At 38.1% G+C, this 26,864-nt stretch overlaps 1 protein-coding gene and 1 gene segment (V, D, J or C); both read left to right on the top strand.

Moving 5' to 3' along the window:
* The window catches only part of LOC113020942 (immunoglobulin mu heavy chain-like), a 140,167-nt gene that overhangs the window by 91,099 nt on the left and 22,204 nt on the right, over window positions 1-26,864 (top strand). The window contains exons 3-4 of the mRNA XM_026165297.1: window positions 13,070-13,149; window positions 14,548-14,844. Of these exons, the coding sequence (XP_026021082.1) occupies window positions 13,070-13,149; window positions 14,548-14,844 (377 nt within the window). The remainder of the gene's footprint in view (window positions 1-13,069; window positions 13,150-14,547; window positions 14,845-26,864) is intronic.
* LOC113020948 (Ig mu chain C region membrane-bound form-like) lies at window positions 18,859-25,126 on the top strand. The segment is given in 8 exon segments: window positions 18,859-19,121; window positions 19,401-19,424; window positions 21,433-21,547; window positions 21,690-21,978; window positions 23,354-23,401; window positions 23,645-23,974; window positions 24,395-24,525; window positions 24,942-25,126. Coding segments are annotated over 5 exon segments (753 nt in total).

Here is a 26,864-nt window from a genome sequence, read left to right as displayed (position 1 = left end):
GCTCTAGTGCGTGGAGTTCCCCATGTCTCCTAGTGCCTAAAGCGGATAAGACCCCACGGTTTTGTACAGATTTTCGGAAGGTGAACAGTGTGACCAAGCCTGACTCCTATCCTCTGCCCAGAATGGAGGATTGTGTTGATAGGGTCGGTTCTGCGACCTTCGTTACCAAGCTGGACTTGTTAAAGGGCTATTGGCAAGTTCCCCTAACATCACGTGCGGCCGAAATCTCTGCTTTTGTTACTCCTGACCATTTTCTCCAGTACACTGTCATGCCTTTCGGGTTGCGCAACGCTCCCGCCACATTTCAACGGCTCATGAATATCGTGCTGGGCGGCGTCTGCAAGTGTGAAGTGTATTTGGATGACATTGTCGTCTATTCAGACACCTGGTCAGAGCATATGGAGACACTCACTGATGTGTTCCATCGCTTGGAAAGGGCATCCCTCACCCTCAACCTCGCCAAGTGTGATTTTGGTAAAGCCATGGTAACGTACTTAGGAAAGCAGGTGGGTCAGGGGCAAGTGCGCCCTATCTCGGCCAAAATCCAGGCCATACTGGATTTTCCTGCCCCTCAGACTAGGCGTGAGCTTCGCCGTTTCCTCGGCATGGTGGGCTACTACCGGAGTTTCTGTCAAAACTTCGCGGACGTGGTCGCACCTCTCACTAGCCTCACTAGTGTGTTGAGACCTTTTGTGTGGACCTCTGCGTGTCAGAGTGCGTTCCGGGCTGTTAAGACTCTCCTGTGCAGTGCGCCAGTGCTGGCCGCCCCTGATTTTGCACGCCCTTTTAAGTTGGAAGTGGATGCCAGTGCAAACGGGGCAGGTGCCGTATTGCTGCAGGAAGACCATCATGGTGTGGATCACCCAATCGGCTATTTCTCAAAGAAATTCAATATCCATCAGCGAGGGTACAGCACGATTAAGAAAGAGGCCCTCTCTCTGCTGTTTGCATTGCAGCATTTCGAGGTGTATGTCGGTGGCAGTCCCTCGCCTGTGATTGTTTATACCGACCACAATCCCTTGGTATTCCTAATGCGGATGCGGAACTCGAACCAAAGGCTGATGAGGTGGTCCCTCCTGGTGCAGGACTTCAATTTGGAAATCCGTCATAAAAAGGGCACAGAGAATGTGTTAGCGGATGCCCTATCCCGTGTTTTCCCTTAAACATGACTGTCCAAAACATCTACAAAGGAGATGTCTTTGATTTTGGGAAGGGGGGTGTTACGGCTGTGGCCATAAGAACACTGTGTGGGCTGTTTGTTCTGTCTCTTTACTGTGTTTAAGACTCTTTACAGGTCCCTCCCCTAATGAAGAGTAGTGAGCAACTGATTGGACCATGGAACAGGTGACCACATTCAAAAAGCCGCTCTGACAGCTCCAGAGAGAGAGAGAGAGAGTGGGGAACGAGCGAGTAGCCTGGCAGCCGTCGCAGTCCTGACCCTGGTTTTCCCAGCCTGTGTTTATCTTGTGTATTTGTGGGAGTGTGAATTGTAAAAGCCGCTCCTAGTGCATTAGCTGAGAGCTTAGGCACTCGTGGGCTGAAGCGGAAGGGGTGAGCTGCCTTTTCTTTTGGAATCGTTTTCTCCTGTTTTCTTGGTCAGGGAGCGAGGGATAGCTCTGTCATTTGTTTGTTCTTTTTTCTTTCTTAGGGTTTAGTTAGTCTTTTCTGGTGGGACTTAGTTGGTTTTGTTTATTATTTTGGCCTGGGCTCACCCTGGAGCTATGCTTCTTGTCCTTAAATAAAATCATTTTTTTACTCACAACTGGTTTGGATGTTTGGCTTGGGAACCAGGGCGGGGATTTGTCTCTCTCTCCTCCAACCTTATGTGCGTCCCTACCCGCCTAGACTAGGGGCGTAACAGCATAACTGTGATACATTTCATAACTTTGAACATTGCCATTGTGGTGGATTTTTGTATGACATGTATACCTATATAACTATATACACTATATATCTATCTGCACTGAACATATATACTGTAACTCATGTAGAGTCTTAGGCATAAAATGTTTAGCCCTCACACAGAGACAATTATAAACGTTTTTCATGCAGCACATTCAAACATATGTCTCTTAGAAAATAGTTATATGGTAACAGAGATACTGAAAACAACATACTGAAATCAATGCATGGATTATGTGATTATGTGATCATGTACACACACACACACACACACACACACACACACACACACACACACACTAGTTTTAACCTAAAGATATTTGTTTAGCATGATAGTCTAGCGTTGCATTACGGTGCTGTATTGTGACCACAATAATAAAAGACAGGCAAAAACCTAAACTCAACTAAGAAAGACAGGTGATGCTGGTACTGAAAATGAGCACCTGCAAAATTAACTGAGTGAGCATTTCATATATGAACTTGAAGAGGGATATTTTCTGCAGTTCTCCTTTCTTTGTTTCCTACTATATGGTACACTTGTGGCTAATACTAATTACTTACTTCAGGTAAACAAATGAATGGTGCTGTGAGAAAAAAAACAAACACACATACAAAAAAATGTAATCACTTGTTCTAGGGATTTGACTCATTGTGGAGTTTACACTGGGTTCTCCATTGTTTGGGGTCATTGTAAGAGCTGTGGTGAGGGGCTGGGGGTAGTGGGGTGTTGTTCTGTTTGAAAGGGTGTGTTTTGCTGGTGGGGTGTTGTGGTCCACATTCAGTCCATCTCTTTCTTCCTTCTATAAAAACCCTAATATATGCCCATTAATGTAAATATTCCACAACCTAGGTCTTGTCTGAGGTTTTTGAGCTGGAACATTAAAAGCATGGACAGCCCACTTAAGAGATCAAGGATATTTGTTCATTTGTAACGTCTTAAAGCTGACTTAGTGTTTTTGCAGGAAACCGACATGCACACCAAAGATCAGGTCAGACTTAAATGTCCTTGGGTTTCTGAGGTGTTCCACTCAAACTTTAACTCTAAAGCCACCGGGTAGCTATTTTAATTGGTAGGTCAATCCAGTTTTCAGCTTCAAACGTTATATCCGATAAGAATGGCAGACACCTAATTGTTATCAGTACATTATTTCATGCTCCCATTCTATCATCGCAGCTAAAATTGATGATGCTATTTACTGCTATAAATCAGAACATGAAGGAGCCAATCTCATGCTCACTAGTGTTGGAATCACTGAAAGCAGACATACAGGGACTAATTATTTTCTCCTCTGCCCACGTAAACAAGTCCCATGAAGCAAAACTTCAAGAACTCAGTATTAATATTATTAAACTGAACAAACAAATCGCTATTTTTCCCTCTCCTAGTTGACTTAAACACAAGGTGATTTACAGACTAAATTTGATCGTATTCCCACTAGGGATGCAGAGCGACTTCTTTCATGATCATCCTCACATATAATTCCTCAGATAAAAGATTCATCTGGAACATTGCATAGGTATTCCACTGTATTAATGCAGTTTTTCTCTCATTTTATTCGTCTTTATATCAATCTGAATCTCCATCTGACTCCACTGCAATAAGTTAATTTCTAGACACCCTCAATTTCCCTGCGATAAACTCAGATGCTGCTAAAAAACTTGAGAAGCATTAAAAGCATACAAAGTAATAGATTTCCCGATCTGGACGGATTCCCTGTTGAAGTCTTTAAAAAAATGTCAGGATAATCTGTCCCCATTACTGCTTGCGTTATGTAAGGAATCATTGCAAAATGACACTCCCCTCCTACTCTAACACGAGCCTCAATAAGTCTCTTAAAAAAAAGATTAGGACACAAATCTTTGCATCTTAGAGACCTCTCTTCTTAATGATGTGAATGCTAAGATCATTGCTAAAGCTTTGGCACGTTGTCTGGAAAATATTGCATGAACTATTGTTTCACAGAAGCAAACTAGATTTGCTCCTGTGAGGCAACTATTTCTTCATCTCTGTACTCTTAAACATCATCTACTCTAAAGTAGTAGTAGTGATCTCAGTCGACGCTGAGAAAGTAAATTTGGGCTGGGAAATGTATTAATTTCATGGATACATCTCCTTTATACATCTCCTCTGTCACAGTGTGCCGAAGCAGACTATGAATTGTGAACAGTAGACCCAAATGAAGACAAAGGAATGTAGAACAAAACTTGATATTAACAAAAGGCGAGCCGTTCAATAAGGCTGATGAAAAAGGTGCAAACAAAAGAAAAGTCAAACTGATGCAAAGCTAAACATTAACCTAAACTGGGAGAACTAAAAAACAACATGAAAAACCCTGACATGAACTTGAACAAACCTGGGCCCTGTTTCAGGAAGCCGGTTTAGAAAACTCAGAGTGAAAAACGATACTCAGGGTTGAGTAACCCCGAACTGTCCAACTCGGAATATTCGGTTTCAGAAAGGCTGATAACAAGTAGTTCAATCAACGCGGAGTTGCTTGAACCCCAAGTTAAGCACGCGCACGAGGATACATAAAGCCCTGATTAGTGGAGCACAGATTAAGCAAGTCACCATGGAGACGGAGGGAAAGAAGGCGCGGTCAATGTTTTTTACAGCGCTTGAGGCCGAAATTCTGATGGCAGCATATGCCGATAACATGCAAATTTTGCAGAAAAAATGTAACACAGCCACAGCTGCAAAAGACAGGGAGCATGCATGGCAAAACATAGCCGACAGAGTCAATGCGTGAGTGTTAATTTAAACATTGATCTAGGGATTTCCACCCATTTAACACGTTATTTTATTATATTTTATTTTTTATTTTATACATTTGATTTTGTGATGATGTGAGCGCAGGTGCAACCCAACAGGCCCCAAACGTGCCTGGCAGCAAGTAAAAATGAAATATAAAAATATAGTCCAAACAGGTAAGGTGTAATTGTATTATGAGCCATAGTGCTTGGTCTGTTTGTCCGATGTAAATCAATTGCAGTTAGAGGCTACATTAATTTTCTTTCTGTAAGCACTTATTGAAATTATCTGAGCACATTACAAGTACATATTTGCTTACTCTGTATGCTCAAATATGACCCGTTATGGCCACTAGAAAAAAAACGGAGGCCCGAAAAACAGGTGGGGGTCCTCCACCACCACCACTCACAGAGGCTGAGCAGTTGGCTTCCACATTTGTGATAATGTTGGCAGCATCACATATGATCTTCACAGTGCAGAGAACACAAATTAGCATCCATTAATATAATGAAATGATTTGTTAGTTTGAAATGCTACAGGGAACTATGTACCTGTACATTAATGCTGTGGAAAGACTTCCTGTTCACATAGTCTCCTTCATTTACTGAAGGAGCAATGATTGGAATGTGAGTGCCATCTATACAGCCAATCACGCCTGGGAACCCTGAAAATAAATGTAAAATTTAAGTAGTAGTCCAAGTATCACCACATCATGAATTGAGTTTTGTTCATCCTGATACCTGCAATTTTGTGGAATCCCTCTTTGATGAATCTTGTGGGTCTATGACCGGGGAACACCACAGACGAGTGCAGGAGACGTTTCAGTGCAACTGTAACATTCCTGACTGCCCGACAGACGGTAGCCTTGGAAACGTGCTCAGCGTCATCAATATTATACAGAAAGCTCCCGTTTGCAAAAATACGAAGTGCAATACAAATAATATGTACAGAACTGAGAGGATGTCCGCGATGTGTCACATGAGCAATATTAGGCCTGAGGATGTTATTCAAATAAATTATAGATTGTGCTGAAAAACGGTAACGTTCGCACAGAAAATCATCAGGAAATGATAAAATGTCCAAACGCGCTCTAATCACTCTCCCGGCGGAGAGCTCTGCGGAGAATTTGGGCTTCAACATCTACTGGCTCTTCAAGGAAGGGGCACGCCATGTCTGACACTTCCTACAGTCAGGTTTCCGACACAGAGGCGGAGAACGTCAGGGTTAGTTGAAGTAAACCTGCTAGGGGGCAGGTTAGCTTCATGGAGTGTGTTGTCATAGTGACTCACTCAGGATGAATCTAAACTCGCTTTGTGAAACTGAAAACCCAGAGTTTTCGTTAACTCAGGGTATACTTAGTCAGAGTTTGCACTAAACCGGCTTCCTGAAATAGGGCCCTGGGCCCTATTTCAGGAAGCCGGTTTAGAAAACTCAGAGTGAAAAACGATACTCAGGGTTGAGTAACCCCGAACTGTCCAACTCGGAATATTCGGTTCCAGAAAGGCTGATAACAAGTAGTTCAATCAACGCGGAGTTGCTTTAACCCCAAGTTAAGCACGCGCACGAGGATACATAAAGCCCTGATTAGTGGAGCACAGATTAAGCGAGTCACCATGGAGACGGAGGGAAAGAAGGCGCGGTCAATGTATTTTACAGCGCTTGACGCCGAAATTCTGATGGCAGCATATGCCGATAACATGCAGATTACGCGGAAAAAAGTAACACAGCCACAGCTGCAAAAGACAGGGAGCATGCATGGCAAAACATAGCCGACAGAGTCAATGCGTGAGTGTTAATATAAACATTGATCGAGGGATTTCCACCCATTTAACACGTTATTTTATTGATGTGATGTGAGCGCAGGTGCAACCCAACAGGCCCCAAACGTTCCTGGCAGCAAGTAAAAATGAAATATAAAAATATAGTCCAAACAGGTAAGGTGTAATTGCATTATGAGCCATAGTGCTTGGTCTGTGTGTCCGATGTAAATCAATTGCAGTTAGAGGCTACATTAATTTTCTTTCTGTAAGCATTTATTGAAATTATCTGAGCACATTACAAGTACATATTTGCTTACTCTGTATGCTCAAATGTGGCCCGTTATAGCCAACAGAAAAAAAGCGGAGGCCCGAAAAACAGGTGGGGGTCCTCCACCACCACCACCACTCACAGAGGCTGAGCAGTTGGCCCTCAGCCAAAACAGTGGGCGCCCTGTGGCTGAAGGCATCTCTGCGGGGACATCCTCTGAGTCAATAACCCCGCAAGACACAAGTGCCTACATAGGGGGTAAATTCAAAATAATACATGATGTGCATTCATCCTTTCTTCACAGTCACCTTTGCAGTGCTACTCATTCATTTGATAAACTCTTTACCATAATGGATTATTTTGTAGTGAAGTTATTTTCCTACTGATTTTGCCTTCCCTCAGTCTTGGTTGTCTTTGAGAGCATAATGACAATGAAGTGTAAGGTGATTGGTATGTTTGTTAATTGCCATTTGGTCCCATGTAAGTTATAAGTGACCTGTATAAACCTCATATTCTATCAGTTGATGGTGGTGGTGTACTGCATCTGGTGCAGCCTCCTGTTGAGCCAGACCAACATGCAGTTGTGAGTAATACTCCACAGATTATATGAGTTCACAGTGGAACAGCAATGTTGTTTATTTCTTTACTACAGGAAAATAATGAAGAAACATTGACAGCTGTTACAGAGGAGGAAGCAACAGAGACACTTTATGAGGTTTACATCTTTTAATACTTTGTGCACAGGAAATACAGGCGACCAATAAAGCCAGTTGAACAAAAAATCTGTTTATTCTTCTTTTAACATGTTGAGGTGATGGGTCAAAAGAAATGATTGTGACATATGGTGTCTCTGACTGCGCTTCCATCTTGTATGTCCGTGGGAGGGTCAGGATGTTCATGGTTTGGATCACTGCTGATGTTTGGTTCAGAAGGACAGTGTTCTCCTCTAATTGTGGCAATGTTGTGAAGAATCACACATGCCACAATAATGTCACATGCCCTTTCTGGGGTGACCCTGAGTCTTTGCATGCACTGGAACCGGGCCTTAAGCATTCCGATAGTCATTTCAATTCTGGCTCTTGTCCTGCAATTAGCCAGATTATATCGCTGCTGTGGGCCCGGTTCAGGGTCAGGGTAAGGGGTAAGCAAATAGGGTAAACATGGATACCCCCTATCACCAAGCAAGTAGCCAGTGAACTCTCCTAAGACAGAAGGATACACTTCAGTTCAAATGTCCCTGAAGCAATTGGTCTTTATATATTTTAAAGTATTTTCAACTCACCATGTCCAAATTTTGTGCTCAGTGTACATTCACGGAATATTTGTGAGTCATGGACAGAGCCTGGCCACTTGGCTTCCACATTTGTGATAATGTTGGCAGCATCATATATGATCTTCACAGTGCAGAGAACACAAATTAGCATCCATTACTATAATGAAATAATTTGTTAGTTTGAAATGCTACAGGGAACTATGTACCTGTAGATTAATGCTGTGGAAAGACTTCCTGTTCACATAGTCTCCTTCATTTACTGAAGGAGCAATGATTGGAATGTGAGTGCCATCTGTACAGCCAATCACGCCTGGGAACCCTGAAAATAAATGTAAGATTTAAGTAGTAGTCCAAGTATCACCACATCATACATTAAGTTTTGGTCATCCTGATACCTGCAATTTTGTGGAATCCCTCTTTGATGAATCTTGTGGGTCTGTGACCGGGGAACACCACAGACGAGTACAGGAGACGTTTCAGTGCAACTGTAACATTCCTGACTGCCCGACAGACGGTAGCCTTGGAAACGTGCTCAGCGTCACCAATATTATACAGAAAGCTCCCGTTTGCAAAAAACCGAAGTGCAATACAAATAATATGTAATGAACTGAGAGGATGTCCGCGATGTGTCACATGCGTAATATATGGCCTGAGGATGTTATTCAAATAACTTATTGATTGTGCTGAGAAACGGTAACGTTCGCGCAGAAAATCATCAGGAAATGATAAAATGTCCAAACGCGCTCTAATCACTCTCTCCCGGCGGAGAGCTCTGCGGAGAATTTGGGCTTCACAATCTACTGGCTCTTCAAGGCAGGGGCACGCCATGTCTGACACTTCCTACTGTCAGGTTTCCGACACAGAGGCGGAGAACGTCAGGGTTAGTTGTAGTAAACCTGCTCGGGGGCAGGTTAGCTTCACGGAGTGTGTCGTCATAGTGACTCACTGAGGCTTCATCTGAACTCGCTTTGTGAAACCGAAAACCCAGAGTTTTCGTTAACTCAGGGTATACTTACTCAGTTTTTCCACTAAACCGGCTTCCTGAAACGGGGCCCCGGACATTAAACTTGGAAACATGGTAAAAACAACAGATGACCTGATACCGAATGAAAAACAACACACAGACAAAGGCTGTGTCCAAATTCAAGGGAAGGATGCTTCAAATGCCATATTTGGAGGTAATGACGTCAGAGCAACGCGACGAAGGCTGTCCAAATTTGAATAGTCCTCCAGATGTGGTGACAAATGTGTCCTTATTTTCCCCGAATTTCAAGGATGGGTCTGGTGTATCCTTCGTGTCCTACCATATCTCAGGATTCATTGTGGGCCATACAGGAGATTTTTTTTCTGATAACAATGGTGGTTGAAGCGGGAGAGGAAAACACTTTCAAATTTAAGTATATTCAAATCTGGTGGTACAAAAGTTAAATTTTTATAGTGGTTGTAGTGTTAAGCTTTGGGCATCTGCATAGACATGTTTTTTTTTTCATAATCATAAAATAGCTTGTATGGTGGATCCTTTGTTTTTCCATGCATTGCTGCTTTCATACAGCTAATTAACCTTTTAGTGATATATTTTGGGACCAAAGACCAAACGGCTCAATTTATTAAAATGAGGAGAAAATGATCACCACCTTCACTGGGGTGAAGAATTGGCCACTGTGGGATGGAGGTACAAGAATAAATCAATTTACACATCATATTCATAAGAATTTGTTAACCCTCATGCTGTACCAAACCTGTAACGTCCAGATGGAATTCCTCTCGTTTTCTGCTGTGAAAACTTTTGGATTTAGGAGAGGAGAGAGCGCAGGAGAGGATGGACAGACTGAAGATCTTTACCAATGGTATTAAATCCATCTTTTTTAGACTTTCCCGAGGCTCCAGACAATGACGTCCATCATCCCCTCTATTGTTCGCACTTGCTATAGAACCTCTGTCAATTTTTCTGAGGTTCTCCTTTATTTTTAGCTGAATTTAAGTTATGAAGTTAAGTTATCACTTTATGCTGATGATTTATGTCTCAAGTCCTGTTCTCTTCATATCATCAATTTTATCTGCTTTTCAGAGATTTGGTTCATTCTCTGACTGTAGAGGGATCTAGGGATCAATGCAACCAGTTTTTTTCGCTGTTAATTTCTTGCCTTTAATGTCTAAAATTAAACAGGACCTCCAAAGATTGGGAAGCGTACATCTCTTGCTTATCAGAATAATCGCAGTTAAAAATGAACATTTTACCCAAATTCCTCTTCCATTTTTCTTGCCAAAGAATTTTTTCAAAACAACTGATCAAACTATTTTGGACTTCTTATGGTGAAAAAAGGCACCTGGGATCTTCAAAATCCACACTTCAGAAATGCAGTCCTGCATCTGATAATTGCAACCAATGCCATGCTCCCTCCTGCAAATTAACAGATATGTTTTGCTGTTACTCACTACTCACTCGCTTTTGGCAGAATTATGTTGCTACCATGTGAAGGATATTTTCAACGATCTCAACCAGGTGCGCAAAAATAGCTGGCATCATGACACCGATTATATCTCACACCTTTTTGTACTCACTATACAACTTCTGATCAGATTGTCAGGACTCTGTGTGCGGGCAGGTAGAGATGTGGATCCAAATGCAGGACTCTGAGATGGAAATGTAACTGAAGACTACAGCTTTATTGCTGGCACCAAACAAAAACAGAAAACAACCCATGAAACCGCAAACTGGAACACACAGTCAGGATCTGACAGTACAACATGACACTGAGCACAGGAAAACACAGGGCTAATATACAGGGTGGTAATCAGGGAATGGGCAACAGGAGGGAGACACAGCTGGGAGAAATTGGACTAACGAGACAGGGGAGCAGTAGAACTGAACACACTCACATGAGACATAGACCTTCACAATAAAACGGGAAATAAGAAAACACTAAACAAAGACGCAGACAGAATATAACACATGCAACTCAAACAATACATGCAACAACAAATCCTTAAACACGGATAAACAGAAACATGAAACTAATAATCATCATCATCACCACCACAAGCCCTACAAGAGAATAAGAAAACAATCCATAATGCAAAGACACACCAAAATAACTGAAACACAGATTCATCATAAAACCCAACAAACCAGAGAAACATAAAGAACAATCCATCATTCAAAAATAAACCATGACATAAAAAACTCCAAATGCTGGGTCAATCCGACCAAGGACCGTGACACAGATCCTCGAGTATTAATATGTATACCTGACACATGCATTCATACAAAACAAGTCAACCATCCTGTCAGTGGGATTAAGGCCAGGATACCTAAGCTAAGGAAATCCTCGAAAGTTGGTTCATCTGGACGTAACAGTTTCCAAGTGACTCTTTCAGGCGACTGAGGAAGTCATGAATGGATGAGTGATGAAACATTTTCCCCATTAAAAACCCCAGGTCCAGTTGAACAGAATCAACTTTTAGGAAATAATCAGATAGTGTCAAACACCATACAAATCAAGTGAACACCAAGTAGTTGTTTCTGTTATACTTTTGACATGAGATCTGCCTGAAGGACTCTGGTATTTGGTGTACTGTAATGTATTGATGCATGGAAAAGTCCTCAAGGTAAAAAAACAAAAAAAACCCCAAAACAAAACAAAACTTGCAGGCCTGTATGGGTCTAAGTATAGTCTTGCATTCATTCTCTGATGACTTATTTAGACCACTGAAACACAAAAGGACCCAAGTGGATGCAGAAAGACAGACTAACACTGATGTTAGGGGTTATGAAATTAATTAAGCAAGCTGACTGAATATTCACAACTATGCACAAAACATTGTGACTGTGTGATATATCTATAAAGTACTAAGAATGTTTGGTACCATAAGTAATTTCAGCCTTTAAAATTATTGGTTCCATAGTCCAAAGAGTGTTTACCTATTTTTAGGACATTAATACATTAAATAGATTAGATATTAGATTAGATCTATTTGAAAATGAATAATTAACTTCTGCTAGTGGTTTGCTATACATACTGCAGTTAACAAGAGGAAGTTGGCATATACCTAATTTTATAGAAGCCAAACCACAGGAAATAGATGTCTCAAAGGAAATTGCTTATAAAAGGCACAGAGGGAAACGCTTTTTCATACTTCCTTGGTTTAAATTAAAAAAGTATTTGTATTACAAGCAGACTGTAACAGATCACTGTGATGGCTACTTTGACTACTGGGGGAAAGGAACACAAGTCACAGTAACTTCTGGTAAGTAACAATCTAATCTGTTTTGAGTGAGCACAATTCTGTATTTGTCATTTAATGAAAAATTGGTTACACTGTGTGCTTAATTGACATTGGCGGTAAAGTAAAACATCTGTGTAAATAACAGATTTATCCAGTTTATTAGGTTAGTGTTATCACGTGAAAAAATATTTTTGCACTGAAGTACAATTGAAATCTGTCACTGTGACTACTTTGACTACTGGGGAAAAGGAACCACTGTGACTGTCACAATAGGTAAAAAATATCTGTATTTTTTTTCTACAAATTTTTTTAAAATACTTTTTAATTCATTAAATTTAGACTTCGGTGGCACTAACAGAGCTTTAAAGGAACTTGTTTTTGTGAGATGGATATATTGAGATATTACACTGTGATGGTGCTTTTGATTACTGGGGAAAAGGAACAATGGTCACTGTCACAACAAGTAAGACACGCTTCATATTCTCCTTATTAAAAAGGTTAAACTTTCACAGTTTAATTTGACATATTTAAAAGTTCAGTGTGGTTGTTTTTGTATGTTGCATATTTTTGAGATTTTATACTAGACACTGTTTTGGACTACTGGGGATAAGCCACAACCAGGTAAAGGGATCTGATTTCTTTTTCTTTAATGTTGACATTTAAGTTCATAAACACTGTGAAAACCATGCAGTGCTTTAATTTCTGGTTTATTGCAAGGCTATAATCTGTAGCCATAATTTTAACTCTGGTGATTAAAAACTTTGTGACCTTTAATTTAATTGGAACATAACTATGTAAAAAATTATTGAGTTTAGAGTGGTTCTAGTTATTTCAAATGTCAGAAAAATGTTACAAATTAACAGGATATCCGAGAAGTTAGTTTTTGTGAGAGGTGCAAACGACTCCGTTAACTGTGATAACTGGGCTTTTGACTACTGGGGGAAAGGTACAATGGTTACAGTCACAACAGGTAAGGCACTTGAAATATGTCCTTAATCTTAAGATTTTGAGTTAAAAACTTTGATATTTTCTGAAGAAACAGTGTGTTAGTGTACAGTGTATTCCCACTGTATTTGTAAAATACTGCAAGTCAAGTGTGAGGTAATTTGAAGACTCAGTTTAAACACTTGGTGGTGAAAAACAGGTTTAATTCAGTCTTTTGAATCTCAATTTGCACAAACAACATGAAGAAAACCAAGTATGCCAAGATGGAAAGTCTGTTTTTGTATGAAGTGGTGAATAACTTGTTAGACTGTGACTACGCTTTTGACTACTGGGGAAAAGGCACAATGGTCACCGTCATGTCAGGTATGAATGGATGTATTTTTCACTAAAGACAGAATTTTTTTTATCAACTACGACAATACATCAATTGGGATAAATTCAGCAAAGTAAGTCATTATTGGAACACTTTGTAGCCAAAAGAGCAAAGAATTTGTAAAAAAAAACCCAAAAAAAAAACCCAACAACAACAACAACATAATTTATTTATATTAGTTATAACTATATCAAGAAGTAAGTGTTTTAAACTTATTTTATTTTTCTCTGAGACAAAATTGGAATGTCATAGTAATTAATTTGTGTAAGAAGTAACTGTCACAAATGAGCTTTTGACTCATAAGAAAATGGCATCAAGATAAAAAAGGTATTAGGTAAGACTTGTCCTATTTAAAATCTGCATAGGATATGTTTCGGATAGAGAAATTCATTTTACAAGTTATAATATAACTTCACATTATGTGAGAAATATTCTTAAACGTGATAATGTCAAAATGGGTATAATTTGGTGATTTAATAAGATTTCAATCTAGTGGGAATAAAATTAATGTTGAATTAGACTTTTTCCATATCGTGAATAGATTAGCCTTTTGATATCATGAAAGAACTAGATTCTATACTGTGCTACGGTGTTTTTGACTATTGGGGAAAGGGGACAACAGTCACTGTTTCATCAGGTAAGATTACCATCTCATTTCAGAGATCACTGCTGAAGTTGGATCAAATTTATTGTGGTTTGTAAGAATTTGCCATCAACACTGTGAAAGGACATTTAACAACTTTACACTATGCTTTTCTAATGATTTCTGTTCATGTTCTACATTTAAAATAATGTTCTAATTTATGTGTTGAATAACAGATGATGATGATGAACAAACTGCCTCTAAAAAAATGTTGCACGGAAGGATTCAGGCACTTGAAATGTTTTTGTATTGAACATTTAGAAAAGGCAATGTCTTCACGCTGGCCTTTATTAAACAAAATGGTCCTCTCATGTGTTTTCTCTTTAATCATTTCTAAGAGAAAATGTGTGGTATATTATTGTATTTCTATTCCGGTATCTTAATTAGTGTTGTCTCCCCTTTCTTAGACACTTCAACTGCACCCACTGTGTTTCCTCTGGTACCATGTGGTTCTGAAAGTGGAGATATGGTCACTCTTGGCTGCCTTGCCACTGGCTTTAACCCTCCTGCAGTGACTTTCTCATGGAGCAACGACAACAATCCCTTGACAGACTTCATCCAGTACCCTGCAGTACAAAAAGGCAATGTTTATACTGGAGTCAGTCAAATCCGAGTGAGGAGACAGGACTGGGATGGACGACAGAATTTTCAATGTGCTGTAAACCACACTGCTGGAATTGCACAGGCTCGTATCACAAAACCACGTAAGCCTCATGCTAAGTCACATTTGTGTTAGTTATTTTCTGAGCATTATTTACAATTACCACATGACAGCATTGATAATATATTCCAAAGTTAAACAATTTGAATGAATTTAAACTTTTACAAAAATTAGAATTGAACTGATGTGTAATGCATTATCAAATGCACTAACCTTTTTCAAGTTGTTCCTTTTTTTGTTAGTTCTTTTCAGACCAGTAATTACAATTACTCTTAAATTATTACTGAGCTACACCTAGTGATTGCTACCGCTGATAAGAACACAAGTTAGCTCTCTTTCATTCTCTATTTTATTGGTTTTGATGTTTTTGGTAGTGGAAGCAGTAATAAGCCCAGTTTGAACTGCTAACATTGACAAAATAACATACCGAGGAATTATTGTTTCAACCTTTAAAAAAATACTATATATAAATAAGCTGTTTGTGCCAAATAACCAACATAAAAGCAAATATTTTGCCTTATTAAATAGCATGACTTATTCTTACATTTTTCTAAATTTATAAATAGAATGCTCAGTCATTTTATTTTGTTACTACTTTAATCTAACTAAATCGATATATAGTAGGAACACAGTATCACAGTTTCCCTCAACTTCTGTATACTTCTGTATACTGCTTTTGCATACATACATGTGTGCATGTCTTTGTATTGCAGAGGTGTCTAAGCCGAATCCACCTGTGAACAATCCTGACCAAAACGACAAAGGAGGTGAGTAACTCATAGCTGTTGTTGTTGTTTTTGAAAAAAACAAAACACTTTAATTCTTTAATAAAACAAGGTAAACCCATAAAAGCAGGTGAGCCTTATGCATATATATGCATATATGATTGATTTTATTAGTTTATTTTAGTTTTCTTGTATTGACATTAAAGTGTTAGTGGTATAACATATTATGAAAGTAGTAGTTTCATTTAAATAATTTTGATGTTTCACCAACTACAGATCTGACAAACAGTATGTTAAATTCACACACATACACACACACACCTTTCTGTCTGTCTACATATATACATTTGAACTCAGTGTCTTCACTTTAAACTTGAACATAAATCTCTGTTTAACTGACTATCTCTTTCTGATGGGACAGAGCCAACAGTAGCAGTCTACATCCCCCCACAGCTGCACACTAACCAGTTTCAGTCTGAAGATAAAATCACTCTGGTGTGTCTGGTCACCAGTACTGTGGATGAGACGTATAAAATCGAATGGTCAGAAATGTCTGAACAGACACAAGGACCTTATGTTACAGCCACCGACGTCCCTCCACTGCAGAGCAAAAATGACCAGAAATGGCGAAGTATGAGTCTTTACACCACCAGTAAGGCAAACTGGGACAAAAAAAATCCAACCAAAGAGTTCACCTGCCGTGTCGGAGTCAGACCTAAACCTATTTTTAAAACAGTGTCCAGTGCCCATGGTAATTCCATAGAATGTGACTGTAACTACTAAGGTTTAAATATGATATTTTGTGCTTGTGTCATTCTTTGTCTGTGAGAGTTTTCTATATGAAAACCTGTGCACTTGTGATGTCAGTCACTGTGAGACAAAATGTTTGTTTTGTTTTCATCATGTTGTTGTTCAGCCTGTGTGAGTCACAGTGTCCAGTTGCTTTTATGTGTGCTGTCTGTTTGAAATAAATGTTGCATGGAAACTCTTTGGTATATGTGTACATGAATAGCTTGAAACAACATCAAAAAGCAGACATACACATAAACTGTTCCTTTTTTCACTTTTCCATTAACACTAGTAACAAAGAGGAAAATCACATTACCCTAAAAAAACAAATGAAAACAGATGCACATAGATCTCCTCTAACCAAGTGTAATGTATCTTCCACTTCTTAGATGATTTTTGTGATCTGAGTTGGGATGATATCACCGCTGAAGACGATTTTGGCAGCCTGTGGTCCACAGCTTCCTCCTTCATATTCCTTTTCATATTCTCTCTCTTCTATAGCATTATTATCAGCCTTCTTAAGGTAAACATGCAATTTACATTTTCTGCATTTCAGTTTTATTGAAGTCTGTGAGTTGTAATGTAGGATAAACCCAGTCACAAGAAAATGCAGTAAATGGGAACTCTAAAGAGCACTTAAATATCTTTTTTTTTAAAATCAGGAATTTTAATGTTCTGTTTGCACTTGAAAAGTACACCTTTTATAATGTAAATTATACAATTATTTAGCTTCTTAAAGAATAAAAAAAAAAGACATTAGTTTATTTGAGAAATTATAGCCTTTAATTTCCATAATATAATCTTCCAGAACTATCTCCTGGAATAAATAACATTAGGATGTAAATTTAAATTGTGTAAATGGGTAAAATAAAAATTGAAATTGCTCTTATTAAGAGACTTTTTTAAACTTTCTGATGTTTTCTTTTTGCAGATAAAGAGATCATAACGAATGGGATGGAATGGGTGCGCTTCATTTCTACGCTATTTTTAAAATGTTTTTCATTTTCTTTTTATGCACATAATCATTTATTTGTTATATTAAATGCCTGTCATATATAAATAGTCAATTAACACATCTGTAAAATGTGTAAAATAGATCAATAAAATGAAACTGCATATTATACTGCATTCTGATATTGATATTACTATTTTTCTGCTATGGATTCTGTTGTTACATTAATTCTCAGTAAACAACCAAATGAACTGCTCAAGGAAATTTAAAAAAAAAAAAAAAAACGAAAAGAAGAAACACTACAATGGTCATTTCACTTCTGTAAATACTTCATTACATTACAGTTAGATTAATAAGATTCAGTAAGAAATATTTGGCACCTAAAATATTAAACAGAATATGAATGTGAGGATGTAATAAATATCGAAAGCATTTTTGATGTTGCTCTATTATTTCTCAAAGTTTCTAAGAATAGCACAACAACATCTGAAGTCAATGTACCGTAAACCTCTGTTATCAGTTAGAGCTTTGAGGTTTTGAGTTTCCTGGTGCACCCCTGGGGCCAAACCTGCACAATTACAACTGTGCACCAACCATTACAACCGTGAATGAATTTCCCTGAAAAACAACATACTCATCTGGCAGCTTACTGTATATTTACATATCCATAGCATATTTGATTCACACTTACAAATTTCGGTTATCAGTTAAGGCATGATAGTTTTCAGTTTCTAAAAACAGTCTTTATAGAGTTGCTTCTCTGCATCTTTAGGGTGACATCTGCATCGTGGGATGAAGGCCGAGAAACGTAATTATTGATGAATAATCAGAAAGCTGTAGACACCTTAGACACCAAGTGAAGACAAAGTAGTTGTTTCTAATAAACTTTTCACATAAGGTCTACTCAAGGGACAACTCGTATTCAATTTCTAATGACATATTTATGCCACTCAAACACAAATGGACCCAAGTGAATGGAGTCACGGAGTAAGAGCTGAGAACCATAAGGTGAAAGAAGCATGTATTTACATGTGTTACTAAAAATAATTTCAACCTAAATTTCTTGGTCATATAGTCTAGAGCTGGGGTGTCAAACTCAAATACACAGTGGGCCAAAATTCAAAACTGGAACAAAGTCGCGGGCTAACGTTAATATTTATTGAAATATATTTATTCCTCCAGATATAAGAATGAATCTTTTCTTATGGACTCAAACACATTTTGCTAAAAAAATGAATTTGGAACAAGAAAAGCTTAATACTAAACAATATATATATTAGCTGTATAATACCAGTAGGCCAGCTCTGATAGTAATTTGGTATGGCTTTGCGGGCCAAATGTAATTAGGCTGCGGGCCAAACTTGGCCCGCGGGCCAGAGTTTGACACCTATGGTCTAGAGGGTGTTTAAGTAACTGTAACCCTAACCCTTTTTAAGATACCAAGGCAAAGGCAAAAAGATGTCATTAGTGTTGATAATAGATACTCCAGTAATAAAATGTAATTTCACCATGAGTAGGAAGAATTTGTAAATTTTTTAATTTGAAAAAGCACTATATAACTTCTGCTGGTTATTTTCTATAAAAGTTGGGATTAACAGGAGGCTCTAAAAAAGAGGACGCTGGCAAGAAGCATAATTTTACAAAAGCCAAACCAGAGGAAACTGATCTCCCAAAGGAAACTGCTAATAAATGGCACAGAGGGAACTGCTTTTTCAGAGAAACATGTACACTTCCTTTATTTAAGTTAATAAGCGTTTATATTAGAGCAGATTGTAACAGATCACTGTGACAGCTATGGCTATGCTAGCTACTTTGACTACAGGGGGAAAGGAACACAAGTCAGAATAACCTTTGGTAAATAACAATCCGATCTATTTTGAGTGAGAACAAGTCTACATTTGACAGGTTGATATGAAATTAAATCTTTGTTATACTTTATGCTTAATTTGACATGCAAGGAAAAATAAAACGTCTGTGTAAATGACCGGTTTATTTATTATTTATCAGTTTAGTGTAATCATATATAAGGTGACAAAAGATTTTTGCACACATTTTTTTTTCTTTCTATGAAAGATTTTGTTGGATTTATCGAGATATTACACTGTAATTCTGCTTTTCATTACTGGGGAAAAGGAACAATGGTCACCGTCACAACAGGTAAGACAAGCTTTCTGTATTGTTCATATTAAAAAATGTTTGACTTTCACAGTTTAATTTGACACATTTAGAACTTCAGCGTGGTTGTTTTTTGTATGTTGCATATTTTTGAGATTTTATACTAGACACTGTTTTGGACTACTGGGGATAAGCCACAACCAGGTAAAGGGATCTAATTTCTTTTTCTTTAATGTTGACATTTAAGTTCAAAAACACTGTGAAAACCATGCAGTGCTTTAATTTCTAGCGTATCACAAGTCTACAATCTGTAGTCATAATTTTAACTCTGGTGATTAAAAACTTTGTGACCTTTAATTTAATTGAAACATAACTATGTACACAATTATTAAGTTTAGAGTGGTTCTAATTATTTCCGAAGTCAGAAAAACTTTACAAATTAACAGGATATCCGAGAAGTTAGTTTTTGTGAGAGGTGCAAAAGACTCAACTGTGATAACTGGGCTTTTGACTACTGGGGGAAAGGTACAATGGTTACAGTCACAACAGGTAAGGCACTTGAAATATGTCCTTAATCTTAAGATTTTGAGTTAAAAACTTTGATATTTTCCGAAGAAACAGTGTGTTAGTGTACAGTGTATTCCCACTGTATTTGTAAAATACTGCAAGTCGAGTGTGAAGTCATTTGAAGACTCAGTTTAAACACTTGGTGGTGAAAAACAGGTTTAATTCAGTCTTTTGAATCTCAATTTGCACAAACAACATGAAGAAAACCAAGTATGCCAAGATGGAAAGTCTGTTTTTGTATGAAGTGGTGAATAACTTGTTAGACTGTGACTACGCTTTTGACTACTGGGGGAAAGGGCACAATGGTCACCGTCATGTCAGGAATGAATTGATGTATTTTTCACTAAAGACAGAATTTTTTATTTTTATCCAAGACTAGTACAATGTTGATTCATCTATTGGGATAAACTCAGCAAAGCAAGTCATTATTGGAACACTTTGTAGCCAAAAGAGCAAAGAACTTGTAAAAAACTGGACTTAATTTATTGATGTTAGTTATAGCTATATCAAGAAGTAAGTGTTTTAAACTTATTTTAATTTTCTCTGAGACCGAAATCAGAATGTCATAGTGATTAATTTTTGTAAGAAATAAGACAAGACTCGGTTAACTGTCACAAATGACCCATATGGAAAAGATATATATAAATCTTATAAAGTTTGTATCTGTCTTGTGTGAAACTTGTATGAAAAGCATATAAGAGTGAAAACAGATATAAGATCCCTTGAAAAATTATATAATGAAACTTGTATGTTTTGGATACTTACTAAAACAATGTATGAAAGTAATGCAAAAGTGGCCACTTTCATGAGTAAATCATGTAAGCCTTATATGATTTACTCATGAAAGTGGCCACTTTCATGAGTAATCACATATAAGTTTTTACTATTTCTTTTCCGTATGGGGAGGTTTAGGCTACTAAGAAAATGGCATCAAGATAAAAATGTCATCAGGTAAGACCTGTCCTATCTAAAATCTGCATAGGACATGTTTCGGATAGAGAAATTCATTTTACAAGATATAATACAACTTCCCATTCAGTGAAGGTTTACTTCAAAATACAGTTATTGTGTTAAAGTACATTTATTGTAAAAATATTCTCAAACGTGATAATGTCAAAATGGGTATAATTGGGTGATTTAATAGGATTTTAATCTAGTGGGATTAAGAAAAGGTTCTATTTAGACTTTCTCCATATCGTGAATAGATTAGCCTTTTGATATCATGAAAGAACTAGATTCTATACTGTGCTACGGTGTTTTTGACTATTGGGGAAAGGGGACAACAGTCACTGTTTCATCAGGTAAGATTACCATCTCATTTCAGAGATCACTGCTGAAGTTGGATCAAATTTATTGTGGTTTGTAAGAATTTGCCATCAACACTGTGAAAGGACATTTAACAACTTTACGCAATGCTTTACTAATAAGTTCTGCTCATATTCTACATTTAAAATAATGTTCTAATTTATGTGTTGAATAACAGAAAAGTCAACGTATAATTCTATCGGGGGATCCTGATGAACCAACTGCCTCCAAAGCAATGTTGCAGGGAAGGACTCGGGCACTTGAAATGTTTTTCTATTGAACATTTAGAGAAGGTAATTGTCTTCACGCTGGCCTTTATTAAACAAAATGATCCGCTCAAGTGTTTTCTCTTTAAGCATTTTCAAGGGGAAATGTCTGGTATGTTATTGTATTTCTATTCTGGTGTCTTAATTACTGTTGTCTCCCCTTTCTTAGCCACTTCAAGTCCACCCACTGTGTTTCCTCTGATACCATGTGGTTCTGAAAGTGGAGATGTTGTCACTCTTTGGCTGCCTTGCCACTGGCTTTAACCCTCCTTTCTCATGGAACAAAGGCAGCACTGCCTTGAAAGACTTCATCCAGTACCCTGCAGTTCAAAATGGCAATGTTTATACTGGAGTCAGTCAAATCCGAGTGAGGAGACAGGACTGGGATACACAACAGAATTTTCAATGTGGTGTCAATCACACTGTTGGAAATGGACAGGCTAATATCACAAAACCACGTAAGCCTCATGCTTAGTCACATTTAATCAATTTATCTTATTCTGTTTGACTTACAACAAGTTTACATGAAAAAATATATATATTCCAAAGGTCTGATGCGTAATGCATTATCAAATGCAATAGCTTTCTTCAATAAAAGTTCTTTTTGTTGTTGTTGTTTATGAACAGTAATTACAATTACTCTTAAATTATTACTGAGCTACACCTAGTGTTTGCTACCTCTGATAAGAATACAAGTTAGTTCTCTTTAGTTCTCTATTTATTTGGTTCACGGTTTTGATGTTTTTGGAAGATTTGTACTGGAAGCAAACTTATTGTAAGTTCACCCCAAGCTGCTTATATTGACAAAGAATCTGAGCATACCAAGGAAAAAATGTTTCAACTTTAAAACCCCAAACCATATTCAGATATGCTGCTTATGTCAAATAAATGACATAAAAGCAAATATTTCTCCTTATTAAATAGCATGACATGTTCTTAAATATTTTTCATCTCTGCGGTTAGCTTAATTTGTGATTCTAAATTGCCCAAAGGTGTGAATGTGACTGCAAATGGTGGTCTTTCTCTATGTGTTAGCCATGCGAAAAACGAATTACCTATCCAGGGTGTACCCTCACTCTCACCCTAAGGCAGTTAGGATCGGCTCCTGGTTCTTCCATGGAAGATAATGAATGGATGGATTTCTACATTTATGAATAGTTTGTAAATTGAAAAACAAAAACCATGCTCTTGCATACATACATTTGTGTACATCTTTGTGTTTCAGTGGCTTTTAAGCAGACACATTCGCAAAGACAGCAGCTTTATTCAGTAAATGTTGGATTTTGTGCGGCAGTAACAATTACTAGTAAAGTATTACTGCACTAAAACTTGTGATTGTTACTTCTGAGAAGGATAAGAGTTAGTTCTTGATAGTTCTCTATTTTTGGTTGTTGTTGCTTTTGGAAGGTAGAAGCTGACTTCACTGAAAGTACACCTTGCATTTATATGTTAAAAAAATAGCCTAAAAATACCAAGGAATAAGTGTTTCTACTTGAATAAAAGCACATTTAATTCCTTCTTGAATACATACATTTGTGTATATCTTTACTTTTCAGTGGTATTTGAGCAGAATCCAACTCTTAAAGTGATTTCCTCTCCTGATGAGGATGGTACCTATACTGCCTCCTGCTTTACCAAAGAGTTTGCACCAAAGAAACATGACATCAAATGGCTGAAAATTGGAGCCGACGTCACCAGCAAAAAAAGATCCGATCACTACAGTTTCTGAAACAAGACAGGCAGATGGAAAGAAAGTGTAGAACGCAGCAGGTTTTCTCACAGTAAATTCCAATGACTTGCATGAAGATACTGTATTTATGTGTAATTTTGCAGGAGGCCAAAGTGGATCTTTGAATAAAACTGACAGAGACTACACACTAGGTAACTGATTTTTCCACAACTGCCGATCCAAAAAACAGTATGTTACAATTACACACACGCACACACACACACACACACACACACACACACACACACACACACACACACACACACACACACACACACACACACACACACACACACCAATCTATCCATCCACATATATACATAACTTAATGTCTTCTTTTTAAACTTGTACATAAATCTCTCTGTTTAACTGAGTATCTCATTCTGGTGGGACAGAGCCAACAGTGACAGTCCACATGCTCCCACAGCTGCACACTGACCAGTTTCAGTCTGAAGATAAAATCACTCTGGTGTGTCTGTTCACCAGTACTGTGAATAAGATGTATAAAATCGAATGGTCAGAAAGTTATGAACGAAATTCTAGACCTTATGCTACAGCCACCGACGACCCTGCACAGCAGAGCAAAAATGACCAGAAATGGCGAAGTATGAGTCTTTACACCACCAGTAAGGCAAACTGGGTCAAAAAAGATCCAACCAAAGAGTTCACCTGCTGTGTCGGAGTCGGACCTAAACATATTTTAAAAACAGTGTCCAGTGCCCATGGTAATTCCATAGAATGTGACTGTAACTACTAAGATTTAAATATGATATTTTGTGCTTGTGTCATTCTTTGTCTGTGAGAGTTTTCTATATGAAAACCTGTGCACTTGAGATGTCAGTCACTGTGAGACAAAATGTTTGTTTTGTTTTCATCATGTTGTTGTTCAGCCTATGTGAGTCACAGTGTCCAATTGCTTGATATATGTGCTGTCTGTTTGAAGTAAACGTTGCATGGAAACTCTTTGGTATATGTGTAGATGGAAAACTTGAAGCGTCACAAAAAAAAAGAAAAATTCTTCCATTTTTCACTTTTCTATTAACACCATTAAAGAAGAGAAAAATTGTATTACCCCAATGAATAAATAGAAAACAGATGCACATAGCACTCCTCTAACCAAGTGTACTGTACCTTCTACTTTTTAGAATACCTTTGTGATCTGAGTTGGGACGATGTCACCGCTGAAGAGGATTTTAATAGCCTCTGGTCCACAGCTTCCTCCTTCATATTCTTCATATTCTCTCTCTTCTATAGCATAATCATCAGTCTTCTTAAGGTAAACATGCAATTTATATTTTCTGCATTTCAGTTTTATTGAAGAATGAAGTCTGTGAGTTGTAATGTAGGATAAACTCAATCACAAGAAAATGCAGTACACTCAAAAGAGCACTCATAGATCAATTAAAAAAAATTAGGAACAAGGAATTGTAATGTTCTGTTTGCACTTTTTAAAATCACACCTTTATCATGAAAATTATATCATTTGATTTTTAAAGGAGGAAAAAAAATGAGTGTAATTTAGAAATGTTTAGGCTTTAATTTAATCCAAAACTATCTCCTGGAATAAGTAACATTAAGATGTAAACTTAGAGTACATTAGGGTTTACTAGTAATAGTAATTAAATGACTGTTCTTAACAGATTTGTTTTAACCTTCTGATGATTTTTTGTTTTGGGTTTTTTTTTTTTGCAGATAAAGAGATGATAACAAATGGGATGGAATGGGTGCGCTTCATTTCTAATCTGCTTTTAAAATTGATTTTTCATTTTATATTTATGCACATAATCATTCATTTTTTATATTAAATAGATGTCATATACAAATACCCACTTAGGAGATGTGCAAAATGTGAAAAATAATTAAATAAAATGAAACTACATATTATACTGCATCTTATGGTCATTTCACTTCTGTAAATGCTTCATTAAATTAAAGTTAGGTTAATAAGATTCAGTAAATAACATTTGGCACTTTAAATATTAAACAGAATATGAATGTGAGCATGTAATAAACATCAAAATCATTTTTGATGTCGCTCTATGATTTCTCAAGGTTTCTAAGAATAACACAACAGCATTTGAAGTCAATGTACCGTAAACCTCTGTTATCAGTTAGAGCCTGGAGGTTTTGAGTTTCCTGGTGCACCCCTGGGACCACACCTGCACAACTAAAACTGTGCACCAACCATTACAACTGTGGCATCTGGCAGCTTACTGTATTTGCATCTCCATAGTTCATTTGAGTCACATTTCCAAATTCCTGTTGTCAATTAAGGCCTGATGTTTTTCAGTTTCTAAACGTGCCATATTTAGAGAGCTGCTTCTCTGCACGTTTGGGGCCACATTTGTATAAGTGGATTTCTTCAAGTCCCAAAAAATATCTTGTTAGGTTGCAAATGCATCCAGCTATAAATTGATACACATGCCTTCAGAAGGCATAAATGTTTGCAGACAAAAGAATATATGCTCAAAATGTAACCACACCCTCTCAAACTGCATTCAAGAAACTATATATATGTATAAAAAAAAAACACCCAGCACGCCCCTGCGGGCGGTTTATCCTTCAAGCTCGGGTCCTCTACCAGAGGCCTGGGAGCTTGAGGGTCCTGCGCAGTATCTTAGCTGTTCCCAGGACTGCGCTCTTCTGGACAGAGATCTCCGATGTTGTTCCTGGGATCTGCTGGAGCCACTCGCCTAGCTTGGGAGTCACCGCACCTAGTGCTCCGATTACCACGGGGACCACCGTTACCTTCACCCTCCACATCCTCTCGAGCTCTTCTCTGAGCCCTTGGTATTTCTCCAGCTTCTCGTGTTCCTTCTTCCTGATATTGCTGTCATGCGGAACCGCTACATCGATCACTACGGCCGTCTTCTTCTGTTTGTCTACCACCACTATGTCCGGTTGGTTAGCCACCACCATTTTGTCCGTCTGTATCTGGAAGTCCCACAGGATCTTAGCTCGGTCATTCTCCACCACCCTTGGGGGCATCTCCCATTTTGACCTCGGGACTTCCAGGTTGTACTCAGCACAGATGTTCCTGTACACTATGCCGGCCACTTGGTTATGGCGTTCCATGTATGCCTTGCCTGCTAGCATCTTGCACCCTGCTGTTATGTGCTGGATTGTCTCTGGGGCATCTTTACACAGCCTGCACCTGGGGTCTTGCCTGGTGTGATAGACCCCAGCCTCTATGGATCTTGTGCTCAGAGCTTGTTCTTGTGCTGCCATGATTAGTGCCTCTGTGCTGTCTTTCAGTCCAGCTTTGTCCAGCCACTGGTAGGATTTCTGGATATCAGCCACCTCCTCTATCTGCCGGTGGTACATACCGTGCAGGGGCCTGTCCTTCCATGATGGTTCCTCGTCTCCCTCCTCTTTCTTGGGTTTCTGCTGCCTGAGGTATTCACTGAGCACTTCACTAATAAAAAGCATTCCCAGTTAATTACACCAACATGGCTGTAGGATCCCATGTAGGATCCCATGCAGACCCCTTTGCATCCTCTTGCCTCTTGTCTGATCACTGTTATAGCATATATATATATATATATATATATATATATATATATATATATATATATATATATATATATACACACATATATATATAATTTTAAGCTT

The sequence above is a fragment of the Astatotilapia calliptera genome, chromosome 4 (assembly GCF_900246225.1).
Source record: "Astatotilapia calliptera chromosome 4, fAstCal1.2, whole genome shotgun sequence".
Classification (NCBI taxonomy): Eukaryota; Metazoa; Chordata; class Actinopteri; order Cichliformes; family Cichlidae; genus Astatotilapia; species Astatotilapia calliptera.
The sequence above is the reverse complement of the archived record's forward strand: the minus strand, read 5'-3'. Positions and strand labels throughout refer to the sequence as shown.